Source organism: Amyelois transitella, chromosome 3 (assembly GCF_032362555.1).
Source record: "Amyelois transitella isolate CPQ chromosome 3, ilAmyTran1.1, whole genome shotgun sequence".
In the NCBI taxonomy this organism is placed as follows: Eukaryota; Metazoa; Arthropoda; class Insecta; order Lepidoptera; family Pyralidae; genus Amyelois; species Amyelois transitella.
In genome coordinates this window covers 6,316,601-6,335,613 of record NC_083506.1, presented here as the reverse complement: position 1 = coordinate 6,335,613, position 19,013 = coordinate 6,316,601, and the positions used below count along the sequence as shown (strand labels likewise).

The window sequence follows — 19,013 nt, the reverse complement described above, 5'->3', positions numbered from 1 at the left end:
GCCTACCTACATATCACCTTATTGAATAAAAATATATTGAATGATTAATTGAACTTGAATTCTGCGAAAATATTTACTATTGAACTCAAATTTTTATATATAAGTATGTCAATAAATTTGAGAAATAACTTACCCATAACTTGAACTCTGCAAATAGCGCATGTATCACATTCGACATCCCAGCTCCACATAGCGACAGCGTTCCATTTCTTCAATGTAAACATTTTATCAGATTTTGGTCCATCATTTTCACCACGATCCAAGTCACAGTCCTCTCCAGACATTATCCCAATTTGTTTTCAGAAATTCACAATTACAAAGACTTTGATTTGATCCCAAAGACCAAACAAAACAAAACCTCGAGTCGGTCAATCAAATTGACATGCCATGCTGACATTGTCAAAAGTGACATTGGCAGAACAGCCTTAGGCATTGTGATGTACTGCCAAACAAGGAGGTACCTTCGTATACATTCATCATAAAATCACGCCTTTTTCCCGGAGGGGTAGGCAGAGACTACCTCTTTCCACTTGCCACGATCTCTGCATACTTCTTTCGCTTCATCCACATTCATAACTCTCTTCATGCAAACTCGGCGGTTTCGGGTACTCTTGACCTGACCCTTTACCAGGACGTCCTTAATTTGAACAAGATACGTTCATCTAGGCCTTATCACTCCGACCTCTCCCACCACACTCTCCTTGTATAGGTATCTGCTTAGTTCATTCATCCTCACCACATGACCAAACCATCTTAATATACCCTTTTCTATTCTTACCCACAACTTGAACTCTGCAAATAGCGCATGTTTCACATTCGACATCCCAGCTCCACATAGCGATAGCGTTCCATTTCTTGAATGTAAACATTTTATCAGATTTTTAAATTAGTTACTCGTTCGTACGGATAGTGTGCTTAATAAATGCCTTCAAAAAAAAGGTGGTTCTTAATTTGACCTGTACGTACGAGTATGTATGAATAATGCAATTATCTCGCGTTTTGCTGAACCGATTATGATGAGGTTTCAAGAAAGTGTTTGTTACACTTAGGAGAAGGTTTTCGAAATGAACCGATTTAAAAAGGGAGTATATTAGCATTAGCAGGTAAGAAAAGAAAATCGCCTCTCAATCGATTTTCTTTTCTTACCTGCCTTTAAACAGAGAACCACCTTTTGGTTCTCTCTGTTTTACCAGTATATAATGTAAGTATCAATGTACATTTTTCCGGGATTATCTCCCGTTTCACTGAACCGATTTTGATGCGGTTTTCAGGAAAGTTTTTGTTACACAAAGGAGGTCTTATAATTTTAACCGACTTCAAAAAAGAAAACTATCGATTGGAGGTGGTTCTTTTTTTTTACGAAAGTTATTTTAATATTTTTCATAGAATTTCGCCGAGTGAATGTTGTAATACATAAATGAAACTGCCGTCTAACAAAGGTTAGGTAGGTTAGGTACTGACCGACAATGGACAACCCAAAACAGCCTAAACCACTGGGTCTAGAGCAGAGGTCTAGTCTAGAGACTTGTTTGTTTTGACATGTAAGTAGATTCCTTATTTTATTCACTGCATTAATTCTTTTTTTTTAAATATGCCTTTTTAGAGCTAATAAGTTAGTAAAATAGAAATCTCAAAACATGATACTAATATGGCTGGTATTAAAAGTTGCAGAACGATATGTCGTGTACAAAGGCCATCGCATATCGCTTCCGCCGGGAAAGAGATGTGATGGGGTGCGGACACCATCACCGCCATTTCTGTATTTTTTATAATTTGAAACCTTGCAAAAGTATTAATTAAGTAATTTCTTATTTTAAGAAAAAAAACTATTTAGGTAATTTCTTTGAAATAAATATTTAATGTACCTACATACACGGCTAGGCTTAGGATTCTATAACATGTAACTATGAGTATGATCGAATATAATGGATAATAATATCTCATTACCTACTTAGTTTTAATATACTTTAACGTTTCCAAATTGAGTAATTGAGTAATTAGAGTTAATGAGAGAAATTCGTTTGTTGTACCTACATATATAGTTACCAGTGGCGTAACTACAGGGTGGCAAGTCGGCAAAATGCCACGGCCCCCCAGCCGGAAGGGGCCCCCGGTCAGATGAGAATCCCAACTCCCAACATTTCTTATTTATCATACATGTTTAGTAAAAAAAAGTTTTAGTCTTTGATTTATTTTTGTTACCTACTCAGTTTCCTACACAAGTAAAAAAAATATTAAAAATTCAAAGCTTTTGTAAAAAAAGGGTTGTAACCCAGTTTTAGAACGTACCTATCCGATGAATTTGCCACGGGCCACGAATGGTATAGTTACGCCACTGATAGTTACCCAAGATATTTTTATCGATCGGTATTTAAATTTATAAAAATAAATCTGAATTGTTTTTATTGACTATTCAATATTTTTTGTCACTTAGAAACAATCATGATAAATGTTTATTTTTAGTTAAATCTATCATTTCAATTTTGTCCCATCACGTGCGCCATCTGTAAGAAAACTCAGGCATGATTTCCATAGTGGCTAAAAACGTAGTGGTCACAAATGTTGTTGATAGATGGCGATGTTATGACATAATCGATGTTAATGTGTGCGTGCGTTTCATAATTTTACTTCGCTGATTAAGTAACCCCCTTAACGAGATTTTTGGTTTTACTTTAACATCCTCTAATTATTACATAAAAAACAAAGGCGCTTTAGGTTTCTAATAAAACGGTATGTGTGAATTATAATTTATTAGTAAAAATACAAGTCGCAACTGCAAGTCATATGTATGAATTTATCAAAATGTACAATATTTACTAAGATATGCAATTAAATATTATTTACTACCTACCCTGTAAAGTAAATCTCAGTTACTTAAAAAAATCATAAAAAAATTATAGGCTTACGATTTAATTATATTTAAGAAACAAAAGACATAATACTTATGGTAGTACTAACTTATCTGTAATCCTACTACCTAAATATATTTATTAGCTTATGTTGATTATGTACACTTAGGTACAAAAATATGTCTTTTATATATGTGATCATAAATAAATTCTTTAAAAATAATTCTACGTGTTTATTGGCGGGATTACAAATTAAAAAGAGCAGCAAGAACAATAAATAGGATGCTGGCTCCAATGTTTGTAGCGCTACTGTAGCACTGCAGTTCTTCTACTTGCACGGTGAAACGAATGTTGTATGGGAACCGGCACAAACGGTTATCTGAATAAAAAAAAAATAGTTAAAACTTGAAACAGGAAAAATTAAAAAAAAAAAAAACAAAAAATCTGAAATCTGCTATGGCTTTTCCGATGCTGCTCTGGATCAAAGAAAACACATAGTGTGCAATAACTGCTTTTCTTCCACCGCTGCGTAATATACCTAGTTCAACATATTACACACACACACACTATCTCTGAATATCAATTTCGTCATGTAGGATATGTCAACATGACATAAAGACTCTTGTAATTACTCTGTCAATGGACAAATAGTACATAATATGAAAATATATTTACCTGTACATATAGCGCTAGAGGTAGTGGAGACGGCAACCGCCTGAACGGAGATGTACATCGGTGGACATGAGCCGACAGCGGGATATCCGCCGCATGCATTTTGTAGACTTATCTCAATATTTCCAGAACTTGCTAAGTCCTCACACGTTATCAGATTATCGTCAACGCCGATGATTGTACCATTTCGCCTGAAAAAATAAGTTTGCAACACACAATATCAGGAAAATTTCCTGTTATGCCGATCACAGCCATACAAAGATACATACATATGGTCACGTCTGATATAGACGTGAACTTGCGGGGTAGACAGAACTACAGCCTTGAAAAGACTGAATGGCCACGTTCAGCTATTTGGCTTAATGATAGAACTGAGATTCAAATAGTGACAGGTTGCTAGCCCATCGCCTAAAAAAGAATCTAAAGTTTGTAAGTCTATCCCTTAGTGACCTTTTACGACATCCATGGGAAAGAGATGGAGTGGTCCTATTCTTTTTTGTATTGGTGCCGGGAACCACACAGCACACAGCCATATACGATAACAACTTGTTTTTCAGTGCAATAATAAAAGCCTCTTCTGTGTAAGTGCTTTAAATAAGTGAACACTTAAGCACAAACTTACGAACCAATATGGTTAAAATAAAGATAGGAGTTAAGACTTATAATTTTCTTAAAATGTTTAGCTTATTAACACCAAGTAATAAAATATTCAGAAAGCCATGACAGCTTACCTGGGTTGCACAATGGTTCTAGAGTAACAAACAGTAAGAGTTCCAGAGCCAGCTGAAGTACGAGAAATACGAATTTTAGAATTATCGTTATTCCCAAAGAAATAGTTAGGGCTCACTGCATAGAATTGAATGTAGCCTGGTTCAATGAAATCATCGAATTGTCTGAGCCCAGATGATCCGGCAGTAAACTCAAAATTACAAAGAGGATTAATAATTCTTCTGTTGGCTGAAAAAAGATAAACGATATTAATTAACATTTCTTAGTTAACAGTTAAGAGGGACATTTGGAAAAAATGAAGACAATGTGGAAGGGACTGATGTAACGTGTACTAAGTAGTGCCAAAAAATATACATGCATTACATACATACATAAATTACGTCCCTTTCCCGGGTGGTAGACGGGGACTTTATCTTTCCATGCACATGCATTATTTTACTTTGGTTAAAAATTTATTTATGCAGGTAATGTATTTACCTAATTTAATTCGGTTCAAGACAGCAGCAAGTCTATCTCCCACACCGACACCAGTTGATGTTAGAGAAATCGTATGAATGTCATCGTGCATGTCTCTTACTAAGTTCCAAAGGTTATCAATTTGATTAGAAGATGTAGCAAACAATACCTTTAAGTCTGAAACAAAAGTAATACAATTAATAACTAAAATCAAGGTATATGAAGAAGTGGCAAACTAACAAAACATCGCTCTTGTTTTATTTTTATGTATCAGTAATATTGCGTCCAAAAATAATTTCATACTTACCAGGAACAGTCTCATTTAACTGTTTGGCTTGTTGGTAAGTAGCCTCGGTATTCTGGATAGTTCCAGAGTTAAGTAGGAACAGAAGAACAGAGGAGTTGCCCCCAACGTAATTCGTGGCTGTCTCGTTTAGAAGTGACCAATGCATCATAGTCCGGATATTGGTAAAAGCTGTTTCTAAGTTGACACCTGTCATCACTGTAATATTGATAATGGAAATTAGCACAAACGAGCATCAACATTATAGGGTACAAAGTACTATCAACACTTACTACTCTGATGCTTCAGTAACGTATACTCCGAATGGAAATCTGCAGGACTGAATGTCTTATTGACAACAACGCTTCCATCGAAAGCGCTTAGTAGAGTTACACTTGATCCAAACTTGCCAACTTCGATGCTGTCCAAAAGGTAGGAAATTGCTGGATAAATGGTTGCATATGGCCAAGTTGCGTCGAGGACAATATATAAATTTGTGCGCGACCGCACATCAGTCGCAGACTCCGTTATCGTACAGCTCAAATCGTTCATGTTACTCTCTAAAAAGAACAGAAAATTAAATAAATACTTCCTTTAAACTATCCTAAAACAATCAAACTAATTATGAAGATTATATAAACTTCATTTTGATTTCTGTGTAAGCGACTAAACGATTTTACATGGATTTCTAAGAGATTCAATATCTATATATTTAAAAGTTAAAGTTAATTACGTGTGACTTACGTGAGTAGCTCTGGAAGTTGGTGACAGCACTAGTAACAAGTTGTGTGAGGCCAGTTATTATTGTCCCTGAGAGTAGCATGTTGGCGTTTAATGCGGCTGCGAAGGATTCCGTCTGTGTCACCAGAGCATTATTGCTGAGAATAGAAGTGGTGAGTTCGCGTCGGTTGCATGCTCGAATACTTGAATCAAAAACCCCATTCTGAAAGAAGAAATTAAAATTGATAAAGGGCCTGGAAGTAACAATGAAATTAAATCATTTAATAAAATGAAAAATATAATGTTCCCAAGCATACACTTGTGAAGTATCAAAACTTTCATTAGAGTTGCAGGAAGACCCCAAGCAGCAACACCATCATTTCGTTTTGAAATACAAGGCTCACAACATTGATAAAGACGTTATTATAATCAAATGAAAATCTTCAGAAACTTAATGAGAAAATAAATACATACCCTAGGGGAATAATACATATCGATCAGTTGTGACAACTTCAACGTGGAGTAAGTCTGAAGGATACTCGTCATTCTATTTCCAAGGATGAAACCGTCGAGGTCGCCTCGGATCTCAGGATCAGTCATCTCCACATTCTGACGACTGCTCAGCATGAAGTACCGTCGTGCTTGGGATGTGTTGAAATTGCCACCGCTACCTATGGTAATGTCATTTCTGGCCCTTGTCCCCTGAATAAGAACTGCTTCAGCTAAATCCCCTACAAATAAAAAAAGTGATTTGTAAATATTGAGAACACACTAAATTAAAAATTATTGACTACTGGGATCTACACTTTTGTTTTACATACATTAAATCACGCCTCTTTTCCGGAGGGGTAGGCAGTTAGTGATTGAGTATAAGTAATGACAAATGAATTATCTATTTCCCAATCAGAATTCCTTGTCAATTTTAAATTTGTAATAAATCGGAAACACAAAAATACTAACAAAGAGTTTTAATATTGGTGACATAAGTTAAGATCATTTCAATGAAGTAAATTAGGACTTGCAACTCCCAATAGTTCCAAAAAATAAATAAATTTATATAAAAGCAAAACATTTTAATAAAACCGTAACTACCTGATAAGGTGGCTGGATAAAGGTTTACGACATTCTGTTGAACATTGTCGTACGTCTGTACCGTGCCTTTCGTGAGTTCCGACAAGGAGACGGTCTGCAGCTCTGCCCCGGCTGCGATTCCTGCGATCACACTCCCAGCGGACGTTGCACCCCACGACGTGTGTATGACTCCATCCAGTATGGGGCAGGTACTCTCTCCCATCAGCTGACGAGCAGACCGCATTGAGCCGTAGTTACCATTGAATTCTACTTCTGCGTCAGGGTTGAATTGTCTCATTTGACCGTATTCAGTATCCCTGAAACGTTGAAGGTAAAAAAAGAATAGTTTGTATAGTGAAAAAGCTTATTGAATTCAAATTTTCATTTAGGTATCAAGATGAGAACAAGTGTTTATTTCGTTGGCTTCAGTTACTACTACCCGCCCACTACAAAGACATCTAACCTTTTCATGCATTCATAATTTTACAGGAAGTGGCTTTCTATAACGATATCCAAATTAGTAGCGAGTTTTTCATGTAAGTATACTTTATAAAAACACGTCTCTTTCCCTCTGAGTTAAACAGAGACTAAATTTTTCCACTTGCCACGATCTTTGCTTACTTTTTTCGCTTCATCCAAATCTTTCCACTCTTGAAAAAATCGTACGTACTCAATTTCGGGGACAGGCGCGAATATCTCGACGTCTTCAGCAACTCCAGCAGCGCGGGGCGTCCTGAGAGCGCGGTATTCCGCGAACTGGCCGCAAGTGTTCTCATCGCCGCGGACTCTAGCGTCGATCGTCGTAGAGAGCATGTGGTGAAGGGCGCACTGCATATAGGAGAATAATCATTCACTTGTTTGCTTTATAGATATGCTAATGATTGGCGGCGTTTTGAAAATCCAATCTTGGGATACGCTTCTTGGCTCATCTTCTACTCTTGGCAATAGTAATAATGATTACTTACTCGAACTAGCGGTTATTAAGCAAGGATCCCGAGCTCCTTATAACTGGGAACATGCGAAGGCCAAGGAGATGGAAATACTCGTGTAACTTGATAATAGATTTTCTTTGTGAGAACTGCATAATTTCGCTAAGTAAGCTATCTCACCTATTTAAATAGTTCGTTATAAATACTAAAACCTTAAAGCCGTCTGCTGATTGTTAGATTTGAACATTATATTTTATAACATTAAATACATACTTTTAACGTTGAAGGTAATGTGTTGTTGGGCAAGGCTTGAAGATTGCTGGGAATCAGTTTGGTCAACAACAGTCTATGACGGTAGAACGAGTGAAAGGTTGGTGCGAATGGCAACACCGAAGAAGAGGTGGTACCAGATTCTGGTGCGTGGTACTCGATACCATCTTGTCGATACCTGGAAAATTAATTAAACATTTCAAATTTGTGGCTAAATTTCCTGCTTAGAATCGCCAAGCGGTAATTGGTCGGGCAGATAGAACATTAATAACACTACTTCATCGCATTCGTTAGGTAGGATAGGTCATCTTCCCTTCACTGGAGAAAAGCCCGGGCTTTATCTGTGATAGTGGCCAATTCTTAATTCTCATGAAAAATACTTACGTGTGTAGTAACAGGACGGATAGCATCCGTAGATCTACATTTACATTGGGACTGTCCTCGATTTTCTGTATGATGTCTACGAGAGTATTCACGGAGGGGGGTGGCAGGTTGTTCCTGTCCATCAAGATAGGGTTCGTGTAGCATTCTCTTAGATCGGGCGCAACGTTGGCCTGAGCAGTGACCTGGGCGTGGGCGCCGCCCAGCATGACAAGCAAAGCCAGTGATATGTACTGATACATGATGTTAATCTGAAAAAATATATGTGTATGTGAGCAATGTATATCACAGTAGGATAGATAACTTTGTTATTGCTGTGAAAATCGTAAGAATTCAGTGGTAATCACAAGCACTATCAACTCATAAATCGTTTCTTTTGTGGTCGGGCCGGATCTCTAGTTACATATAAACATAAAAAGAGTTTTATATAAAGGCAGTACTTGCGCGCCTTGAATTAGATAAGTATGAAGAATACTAAGAATCAAACATAATCGATATCATATGATAAGCGCACGATGATGACGAATTGTGTAAAAATGATATCATTTATTTATTTTGGAATAGATTTCATTTAAAGGTTTTCCTATCCAGGTTGTCATTATTATGATGAGTGACTAAGCCGGAAGTCAGGCTGCAAAATACCTAGTTATATCGTAGGAAAAATTGATACCTTTTATTATTTTTGGATCTTTGCTTTTACACCTTTAAATAAGGGTAACCCCTAAAGTTTTCGGCAAAAAAAGTATATATGTATATAGGATCCTGTTCTTAAATTTTATAGTTCAAGTCCAACCATCTTACTGTCATTTGTATCTATGTAGGTATTCTTTTTCTTGAATGTTAATTTAAATTTGTTAAATAAAAGTATTCATTTAAAATCAACTGTACACAATGGCTCAGAAAAACGCCCCATATTTATAACCTGACCTTCACAAATCCAACACGTGGTTTACCAAAACGAGGAAAAATATATAAACGAATAATAAATGTACATTCTTATGAGATAAAAATACCCACTTATATTATAAAATGAAAAATACCGATAATTTTCGTCCTAAGTAGCAGGAAAATACAGAAGTAACCTTCATACAAAATTTCATATTCTGTCAGTCAGTCAGTTTTTGTAGCAGGTATTAAGTACATCAAGCACATTCTTTTTATAATACCTACTGATTAAATGTTATTTAACGTTATCACTACTGATAGAAGTAGAATTAGGTTTAGAATGAAGGTTGCCCAATATTGTTTGTTCGTGTTCCACTTTTGATAAGTACTTAGCCCTAGTATTTTGTCATATGAACGATAGGTGTCAATTAAATGGATGAATTTACTTACCATAAATCTAAATTAATGTAAGTAATTTACATTGTAATTCGTTACTTTTCACGTTGCGTATTTACACATAAAATACCTACCTACTTATATGTTTAATGATCCTTTATATTATGTATGTATTGGATGAGTGCCTATCTAAGTGCCAAAAAGTCTTAACGTTTATATTTTGAGTAGATAGCTATAGGTAAGTATTTTTCCTTTTCGAACATTCTCTTGGATATGATGGCAATGGCAATAAAATGGCTCTCTATCCCAGTAATAATTAAGTAGGTATTAGATATGAAAAGTACCTATCAAAGTAATCGTGCCTACTATGTCCCCATACAAAATACCTTACAAAACCTTATTACCTTAGATAATTAGGTTTTTGTCCAAAAGTGTTAGAAATTCACTGTAACACTGCACTATTTTAATCACAGTCTCATCATATTGATGTCCACAAATTAAGTCCTGGCTTTCTTTCAGGACTAACCACTGAATGCGACAAACTTCGATAAGGCTGGCTACACAATGGTCAGATTATTTCAGTACAGGGCGCACCCATAGCATCGTAAAATACAGGGTACCTGCCGGTACTGTGATAAGATAAAAGAAACAGGTCTAGATAAATTTGTAACAAGTGATATTCATACGGCGGAATGTTATCTGTTTTTGCCAGCGATTATGTGAGATAGCTGCAGATTATGGCGAAACCAATGCTTTTTTATTTTATATTGAAAACACTACTTAAACTACACAACGGATTTTGATGCAGTTTTAAATAGGTAAAGTGATTCAAGACGAAGATTCATAGTATAAAAAATACCCCGTGCAAAAGCGGGGCGAGTCGCACTTACAATTACGGGAGCGAAATTTTCTTGAAAATGATGTCTTACGCAGAAACAAAAAATCAATCAAATAAATTATTGTTCCTTGTTAACTACATTTAATAAATATTATCAAGTTTGTAGATACAATATAAATTTGCCTGAGTCCATAGATACAAAAACTATCGACGAGGATGGGATTCGAACCCACGCGTGCAGAGCACATTGGATTAGCAGTCCAACGCCTTAACCACTCGGCCACCTCGTCGTATGTATAGACTGTTAAATTTTGTGATAACAATCAAAGTGAAGATTATTCTTAATAACATTTATATTATAATTATAAGTTTGTTTTATCTTCTAAAATAATAACTAAAACAATCTAAAATTAATCAATTTGATGATGTCCAAAGTAACAATTATTTGAGAACATGACACTACTAGCGACACCTAACGTTAAGTTTTGAAACTTGTTAAGTACTTTTCTAGTTTGCTTTTTTTTACAATATTCGTGTAACATTATTATCACAATTACAATATCAAATATATATCTTAGTCGTTATTATTTTGTGAATAATTCAAGTATGTCATTGTTAAAATCATTCACATAATTACTGTACACGCATATTTACAAAACTCTGAACAGAATATTCATAGTGGTATAGACAAAAACCAACAGATGGCGGTATAAATATTTTTTTTTTTTAAAGATGAACTTTGTACCGATTATTACTACAAGTGTATTTGTTTGAAGAATGGACCGTCAAATGGGGAAAAAATTAAAAAAACATCAGCAAGCAATTCATGATTATTTGTAATACTGATTAATTATTTTAACGCGTGTGCTACACAATTTCGAAATTGAGTCATTTTATTGAAATATCAACATACAGCTTGTTCAAATTTTGTTAGTATTGTAGTTAGTGCGTGCGTCGTTTATGAATGAGGGAGGGTAAGACCGGCTGACGGTTGCGTAGCAACGCGCCCCTCTCGGCACCGGCGCGTCTGACCCTGAGGTCGACATCCCTAGCTCACGGCGCGGCTGTACGTCCCGAGTTCAAGTGAGGTGAATCTCTAAGGTTACTCCGATCTTCATTTTACTACCTACGTGTATTTCTATAGTAAGATGTTTGTAAAAATATGAACAGATATAAAGTTTGTAAAAATATACAGTTCCAACTTCAACGACTTTGTTTCACTTAGATCATTTTGCGTGATTATTAAAAGCTAGATGATTAACCTAGAGCTAGATTCTGATTAACCTTAAGTGTTGGTAAGTACATAAGAAGGTTCATATAATGGGTAATTATGTGCCATTGGTAGGTAAGTAAGAACGTTGGGCTTGGTACGGAATAAGATAAGACTGGAAGTGAAAGAAATATTTACATGTTATTGCTGTTATTATTGTATTGTAATAGTAAAGAAGTAGGAAAGCGTGGGGTCCCCACGCCCCGCCCCGAAGCTGCGGCAGAGGGTGCAACTGGGCACACACCAGGATAAGAGAGATTGTTGTTTGAATAACTTCGGGGGATCGGTACAATTTCAATCATCTGCATCAGTTCTTTAGTTCTGAATCGGAGTAGAACACATTTTCGGTTATATTTTAGTAGGTACCTACATGATTGTTTTTAAATACTTTATTGTAGGTACATAACAAAATGACAGAAAACACTATTTTTGTAATCCCTCAGTATCAAAACAAAAATCCTTTCGTAGTCTTGCTACAAGTGCTACAACCGGCAAAAAACATAATGCGGAATTATCATTTGTTGGCTGTTGTACGCACTTTTATTTAGTACTCAGACAGGCTTTACAAGTTGCATAAATGAGTTGCTCGAAAAGACGGATTCATTTTTATGCTACAGTTACACTCACTCTTACAAACTCGTCGAGAATATTGAAAACACCAATAAAAATTCAATATAAAAATTCTAAGCTGGATTATAGCTGAAGCTTTCAGCTCGCTCTTATATATCTCAAAAGGCTTCCGCTTAACATTATCGAGTGGAATATGGTTTCCGCCGATATCGTCGTATAAGTCCAACTTAAATCAAATTCAGTTCTACTCGTACAATGCAGCCGTAGTCCGTACGTATGAGCTTTAGTCAATGCAAATATATGTACGTTCCTACTTATAATATAAAAATAGGCATTCATTTTTTAAATTTGTCAAAAAAAATATATCGACACCTACATATCGACGAATTTATCTAACACTCGATTTTCCACCTCATATTTTACAGTTTTCTGTCAGCTAAAGTCAGCTTACTTCCGATGCCCTCAGTGCTTTGCATCGTATGTCTTCACAATTAATGAATCAGTTATGGTATGGAAGTACAGCATTTATCATAAACATAAAAATATTTGGGTGACCAGTGTTTTTTATTTATGTATTTACGTAAATTAAAGCTGACCTTACTCTTAGTTAATTAACTCCGTTAATAAACAGGCTGCAGGTTGATACTTACCTTATCTATGGATATTGAAAGTTTCTACGCGGTCGGTCGCACAAATCAATGTAATGTACTGCATTGAAAGCAATCCTAGGATGGGAGCTTCGTCTACCGAATAGTCTAGACTGTGTTGTATCTATATATGTACCTAGAACCTAGTATTATCTTGCATTTATTTTGTATAACTTTTCTGTGAATGATTTTCTAATGAGGATTATGTTCTTCTAATGTAATTGCATTTGTATTCACATTGATACAGATCAATTGTAATTGTAAACATGGCATAATTACCTGTGTAAAATTCAAGAAAAATTCTTAATAACAAGTAAAACTGTTTTCTAAAGGTTAAGTATAAAATTGATAGGGGATGCTATCAGCATTGTGTACCAATTGTACCTTTAAGGCGGTTCAATAAAGTAAGTAAATATGAACTAATTTCAGATGCCGTGAAGAGTTTTATCAACATCCTATATACATCATATTAGATGATGATCATACGTCTTACTGGATAGAAAAATATGGAAAGTCTATGTTTAAATATATGTACAGAGGAAAAAGCTTTCGTATATAGTTACATAACGAACGTCTATGTTATCAAAACTAACTGATACGTACTCAAACAATACAAGAGTTTTGGACTTTGTTTGATGCATAGGTATGCCTTTCAATTTTTATTATTTCAAATTTGCCTATACCAGAACAGGTTTGCATAATGATATTCTGTTTTAAAAGAAGTCATAAAAATGCCAAGACCGAGACTTAACTTGCAAATAGCCGGATTGGCGTACACAACGAGGGTCTTCGAAGTCGGTGAATATCATAGGATTAACATTACTACCTATCTCTTATTTCAACCGATTTCAGGTTGCTAACAACAAATCCAAGTAATTCACTAGGTAGATAAATGAATTCCCAAAGATACTCGTGTAATTTCTTCCGGCTTCCTACTTTTGTATTTTTGTCAGCCAAAACTTCTTTTCATTGCAAACTTATAATATTTACTTCCTATCCTTTGCACAAAGGAAACTTAGAACTTTTATTAAAGTGATTTATTATCCACTAACACTCAATACCGCATCGATATAATGTGGAAACCATTCTTCGATCAGGAAGGCGCGCCTTTTATAATATTTCATGACAATGACAAAGTCTGCCTACGGATTATCCACTTTAGCGAGATGAAATTTCCCCTTCAGTTGTATTAATTCGATGATTTTCTTATTTTTATGAAATAATCATATATATTTTTAGTGTGATGAATACTTCAAGTGAGTTCCAGACTTCAAGAACGTAGGGTTTTTCAGGATTGCTAGTTTTCCTGTTTTACCAGCGAAAGATTTATACCTACGTCGTTTTCAATCGATTTAAAAAAAGAACCTTTTCAATTATACAGTGTATGTTTTTATTCATGTGATTACATACGTAATTACTCGGCCAATTCTGCACCGATTTTGATGATTCTATTTATGTTTGAAAGGATTATCTTCCAAAGCCTTATCATCAGATCTTGTCATGACTGTCAAGATCTGATGATTAGAGCCAACTCTAAAACTAACTATCAAAATCTCTATTGTTTAACTGGTACTCATCAACTTAAGTGGAACAGAAAATATGACATTTGAAATCGGTTTATATTATTTTTTAAATCTATTTTTACCTTACAATCATATCTTTCTTCATTGAGTACTTGCCTCTAGATTTTGTCTATTATAGTTATATGTGGTCGTAATAACTTCCTATTGCTACAGAATTGAGTTCACACAACGCTCCTTCGGCTCCGTTCATGGTGAGGCATGGAAATTGTCTGCCATCGGAGCGAACGGAAATGTAAGGCGGGCTGCGGTCACCTGTCGCCTTCATAGGATTTTGAATTCCAACATGTGAGGGAAAGCAAAAGATTCATTTTTTTGAACACACAAAAGCTGGCTTTGCAAGACAACTTAGACAACCAAGGCATACCTTGGGTCCTACCGAAAGCGATAATCAGAAGGAAAACTTGAAGCTTATCTGAGTTTTTAGCTTATAACTGATTTTAAAAATGAGGAGGTTCTCAATGCGACCGTATTATTTTTAATTATCTGCTTTTAAATAAATGATTGTTTGTGGTCCATACATACATATTGGCGAAAAGACTTAGAATCTGCGACATTTTTACGTAAAATAAACTACTTGCAATTACAAGTCCTCCCTACTGGTCGCATGTTCAATGCTAGTAGGTAATTAAGTATGTTGACTGCGTGTTAAATAATTTAATTTTTTTTTTATCGTTATTGTCTACTTAATACTATTAAATTATTGATCGCACTTTATGTTAAATTGTATTTATTTAAACTTTATGCACGTAAAATTAACAACAGGTGGATTAATGCCACAAGGCCATTCTCTGTCAGTCGAACCTTTGGACCAAACTGAGAAGGATGTACGGGTGGCGCGATAATTGTCAAAAAATAATATAATATAATAAATATGAATAATAGATTACTTAATACACTTACATATAATAGTTTACATACATAAGTATGATTATAGACATATACTGCATATAAAATAAACAAAGATATACTAACGTGGCCATTCAGTCTTTTCAAGACTGTTGGCTCTGTCTACCCCACAAGGGATATACTAGACGTGACCGTATGTATGTATGTATATACTATATAAGTAAATACTATATAAGTTGTATGATTTTGCAGCGTTTAAGCAAATCTACTAGTTAAAAAGAAGATTATGAACTTGCAAAATTTCTTTTAATTGGTATAATTTCACCATAAGAGAAACACATTTCCAAACATCAAAAAAAAAAGTTCAAAGCTAATAGGCAACTTTTCCTTCGCATGGTTTTGTTCGCTAACTGAATTAACTCCAAACAACTTTTTCTTGCACATTCCCATTCAATTTGAGCGAACGTGCCCATATTAATTGCAGTTCCGACTTAAGTTAATTACGTCAGTCTGCGGATTTATCCCGCATGAACTACTCGACGCCGAGTAGGTACACACTATTTTCCTTCGAAGTTTTTTGTAAACCATCATGCAAAGCACCCAATTATAATTTCTTCCTTGTTAGGTAGGTACTAGGAGATGGGAGGAGGGTTTCTGAAATAATTATGTACTGGTCCTTAACAATAAAAATATGTTAGGGTAAAATTTTACAGAATGTAAGTATTTGTAAGCGGACCCCGAACTTCGTAGCATAAGGCTAACCGAAAATATGCTAAGATTCGAGGGATATAAAAGAAGTAAATGGTTCTTGCACCGATAAGGTATCTTTAAAAAAAAGCTGACTTTTTGCCTTTGTGTATTTCTTTGTATTCAAAGAAATGGTAGAAAAGCCAGTAAAAGGCAAGGAGAGAGGAAATTAGTTACGACCTTACACTACACTCGCATCTTCAAAGCATTTTTTGTCTGATTTGTTATTTACTTATTTGCACTGAAAAATGTTGAAAATTAATTCAAATCTGAAAAATCTTCATTTAATAAGTATACCTGAAGTAATTAAAATATTCAAGAATAAAATTAGTGAAGAGTGAATACAGTGACATAAAATCTTTGCAAGCTCGCTGGCATGTGTTGGGCTAAAAAAGATACAACGTGAATTCGCAATTTTCAGAAGGTACATTTTAAAATTTCGCTAGTGCAAAAGCTTGCTTGCTGAAAGGAAACCTTTCAATGAATATCACACATTGAGAGCCAGTTGACCCAGTCTCGGTTTTATTCCAGTCTAAGTAAGTATATTTAGCCAGCTCCATTCAACTCGGAAAGCCATTGAACTAACAGACACCTTATAAAGGCCCTACAAGGGTCAAGGTTGCTCTCGATGTTCAGCTGAAAGAATGTTCAATGACCTTGCTCCTGTTGAAGTTAAATATGTTGCAGGCTTCTATAAATATTGTTTTATTATAGAATACGTAGATATATAAATTTAACATACGAACACTTCATTTCCGAATTGATTATTGACATATTCGGTAAAGGTTACAACTTATCGCAACTACATGATAATAAAAGAAATTAAGTTTAGTATTTGTTCCATTTTGCTGTTTGATCGCTATTGTAAACAGATTTGCGTGGATGATTTGTGGTATAAATGAATAGAAAATCAAGCCGATGGGGAGTATTCATTGAAAATACTTATAATACCTAATCAAATCCCTTTAAAACATTACGCAGGCCAAGTTGCTTCTGAAATATACTCGTACTACCTAGATGTCTTTATGAAGATACGCTTTTATAGTGACTAGTATCGTGAGTAACGAAAGTGTGCTTATTGCTACACTATTGTAGCACTTTACCTAGGTGCTACGAAGTGCTTTGTAAATAAAATCACATTATTGTGTATATAATAAATGTGAAGTGAGTTAGACTCGCGCACGAAAGGTTCAGTAACATCATCACGTTTGTTACTTAAATATTTATTTTTTATATTCACGTGTCTGCGTGTTTATTGAAATTGACCAAAGAATTGCTTAAAAATATGAAGAAATGCCAAATGCCATGCAATTTCTTGGGTTTTTAAAACAACGCCATTTAGCGCAATTGGGTATAACTAAAACCAGGTCAATACATACCACGTTGCATGTCCACTACTAGTATGGCCCTGTCGATATACAAAATACGTGGGATATTTACGTGGGTGATACCCTTTAATAATTACTTTAACCCTTAACCACCTAGCATATATTTTTGTCACACGACCACCTACCATACGTCTGAGGGACCCCAGAACAAGAAAATTTTTTTTTGTTAATATTAATTAAAGGTATAAACTTGAATAAAAATTATGTTTGGTGCATTATTATTCTCTTCATTAAAAAAATAGGAACATGAAAATCAACAATTTTTTTTTTAACTTCAATAATTGGCATTATCTCTTATTTACGGTTAACTTTCTAACTGTTCTAGAAAATTACATCCACAAAAAATATTTAAAGTAATAGCCAATTATTCTTATATTTTTTTTATAATTCAATTAACAAGGAATTTAAAAAAAAATAAAAACTCTCAATAAAATAATTAATTAAACAAAATTGCAGACGCCAAATTTAGAGCTTTTCGCGACAATTAGAACAAATTTTATTTGAGCATTCAAGGCAAATGGACGCTTTGCATTCGAAACACATGTATTGTCTTGCGTTTCTTTTTGCATTTACAAGTAGAACAATTCTAACGACCTGATAATCTCTCTTCAGCAGTGCTGATGCATGGAACAGCTGCTGGAGGGGTCACGCTGATCTGGAGTATGCATTGTATGCTTACACTTATATCTCGTTGCAATTTCACGTGCCATATGCGGTCTTATTAGCTGTTCAGCAAGTTTCTTCAAAAACTTGAACCTGCTTTCAATCTTTTGTCCTAGTGTCTGCACAGACAGGTCCAAAACATAGCAATTTGAGGCAAGAAATATCAAGTAATCAGTACAATATTGCCAATGGCCACCTACGAAAGCGACGACTAATTCGAGCACCTTTGGTCTAGTAGATACACTCCAATTTTGGTTTGGTTATAAAATAATATGATCTCCGGTTTCTTCGTCACTTCGTTGACACCTGGAGAATGGTGCCTGCTTGAAACAGTGATGACTGCCTTATTTTGTTTTGGCACATATGACACTCGGAATCAGACGCACAACTTTCTTCTGGGACGTGACTAATTTCGACCGGCTCCACATCGCTGCATTCGTCATTTGGTATTTTTTCATCGTCTGATAAATTATTTTCCAACCACCGCTCAATTACAGCGTCCTTAAGAAACTATCACATAACCTCCAAACAGGGGTCTGTCAGACCTACTCTGGTATTTAACTACTCACCTGAGACAAACGCGCACACTTCTAATCTTGACGAGCCGTTATGCGGTACTCAGGGGCGCAGGGAAAAGGTACAGGAATGAACGAGTCGATACAACACTCCGGCGCAAAAATATTCACAATAATGATATCAACAGGATCTGTGAGACGTATGGTAGGTGGTTAAGGGTTAATATTATTTAATTATTTTTTTTTGAAGGGTACAAGTAATTACTCTGTGAAAAAAAAACGAAAAAAAAAATAAACAAGCAAAT

At 35.2% G+C, this 19,013-nt stretch overlaps 2 protein-coding genes and 1 non-coding gene across 3 annotated transcripts in view; all 3 read right to left on the bottom strand.

Moving 5' to 3' along the window:
* LOC106135487 (RING-box protein 2) overlaps positions 1-380 on the bottom strand; it is a 31,039-nt gene extending 30,659 nt beyond the window's left edge. Inside the window, exon 1 of the mRNA XM_013335795.2 lies at positions 134-380. Coding sequence (XP_013191249.2) covers positions 134-284 — 151 coding nt within the window. The 5' untranslated portion in view covers positions 285-380. The remainder of the gene's footprint in view (positions 1-133) is intronic.
* Positions 381-2,735: 2,355 nt separating this feature from the next.
* LOC106135519 (uncharacterized) lies at positions 2,736-10,247 on the bottom strand. The gene is made up of 13 exons (XM_060948367.1): positions 10,046-10,247; positions 8,364-8,611; positions 7,983-8,157; positions 7,451-7,608; positions 6,802-7,097; positions 6,184-6,440; positions 5,734-5,932; positions 5,283-5,549; positions 5,014-5,208; positions 4,728-4,883; positions 4,253-4,478; positions 3,525-3,712; positions 2,736-3,228 (listed from the first exon to the last, which is right to left on the bottom strand). The coding sequence occupies exons 2-13, from the start codon at positions 8,600-8,602 to the stop codon at positions 3,095-3,097; spliced, it is 2,490 nt and encodes an 829-aa protein (XP_060804350.1). The 5' UTR covers positions 8,603-8,611; positions 10,046-10,247; the 3' UTR covers positions 2,736-3,094.
* A 440-nt stretch (positions 10,248-10,687) lies between these two features.
* On the bottom strand, positions 10,688-10,769 carry Trnas-gcu (transfer RNA serine (anticodon GCU)). The gene has a single exon. It is a non-coding gene; the product is annotated as a tRNA-Ser (tRNA).
* Positions 10,770-19,013: the final 8,244 nt, after the last annotated feature.

Bases quoted from the DNA above. Each gene is read 5' to 3' on its own strand.
- LOC106135519 (XM_060948367.1), bottom strand. From the start codon at position 8,602: ATGTATCAGTACATATCACTGGCTTTGCTTGTCATGCTGGGCGGCGCC. The intron at 7,609-7,982 runs GTATGTATTTAA...TCCTATATGCAG, and splicing joins CATTACCTTCAACGTTAAAA to TGCGCCCTTCACCACATGCT. The intron at 5,209-5,282 runs GTAAGTGTTGAT...TCAATATTACAG, and splicing joins GTTACTGAAGCATCAGAGTA to TGATGACAGGTGTCAACTTA.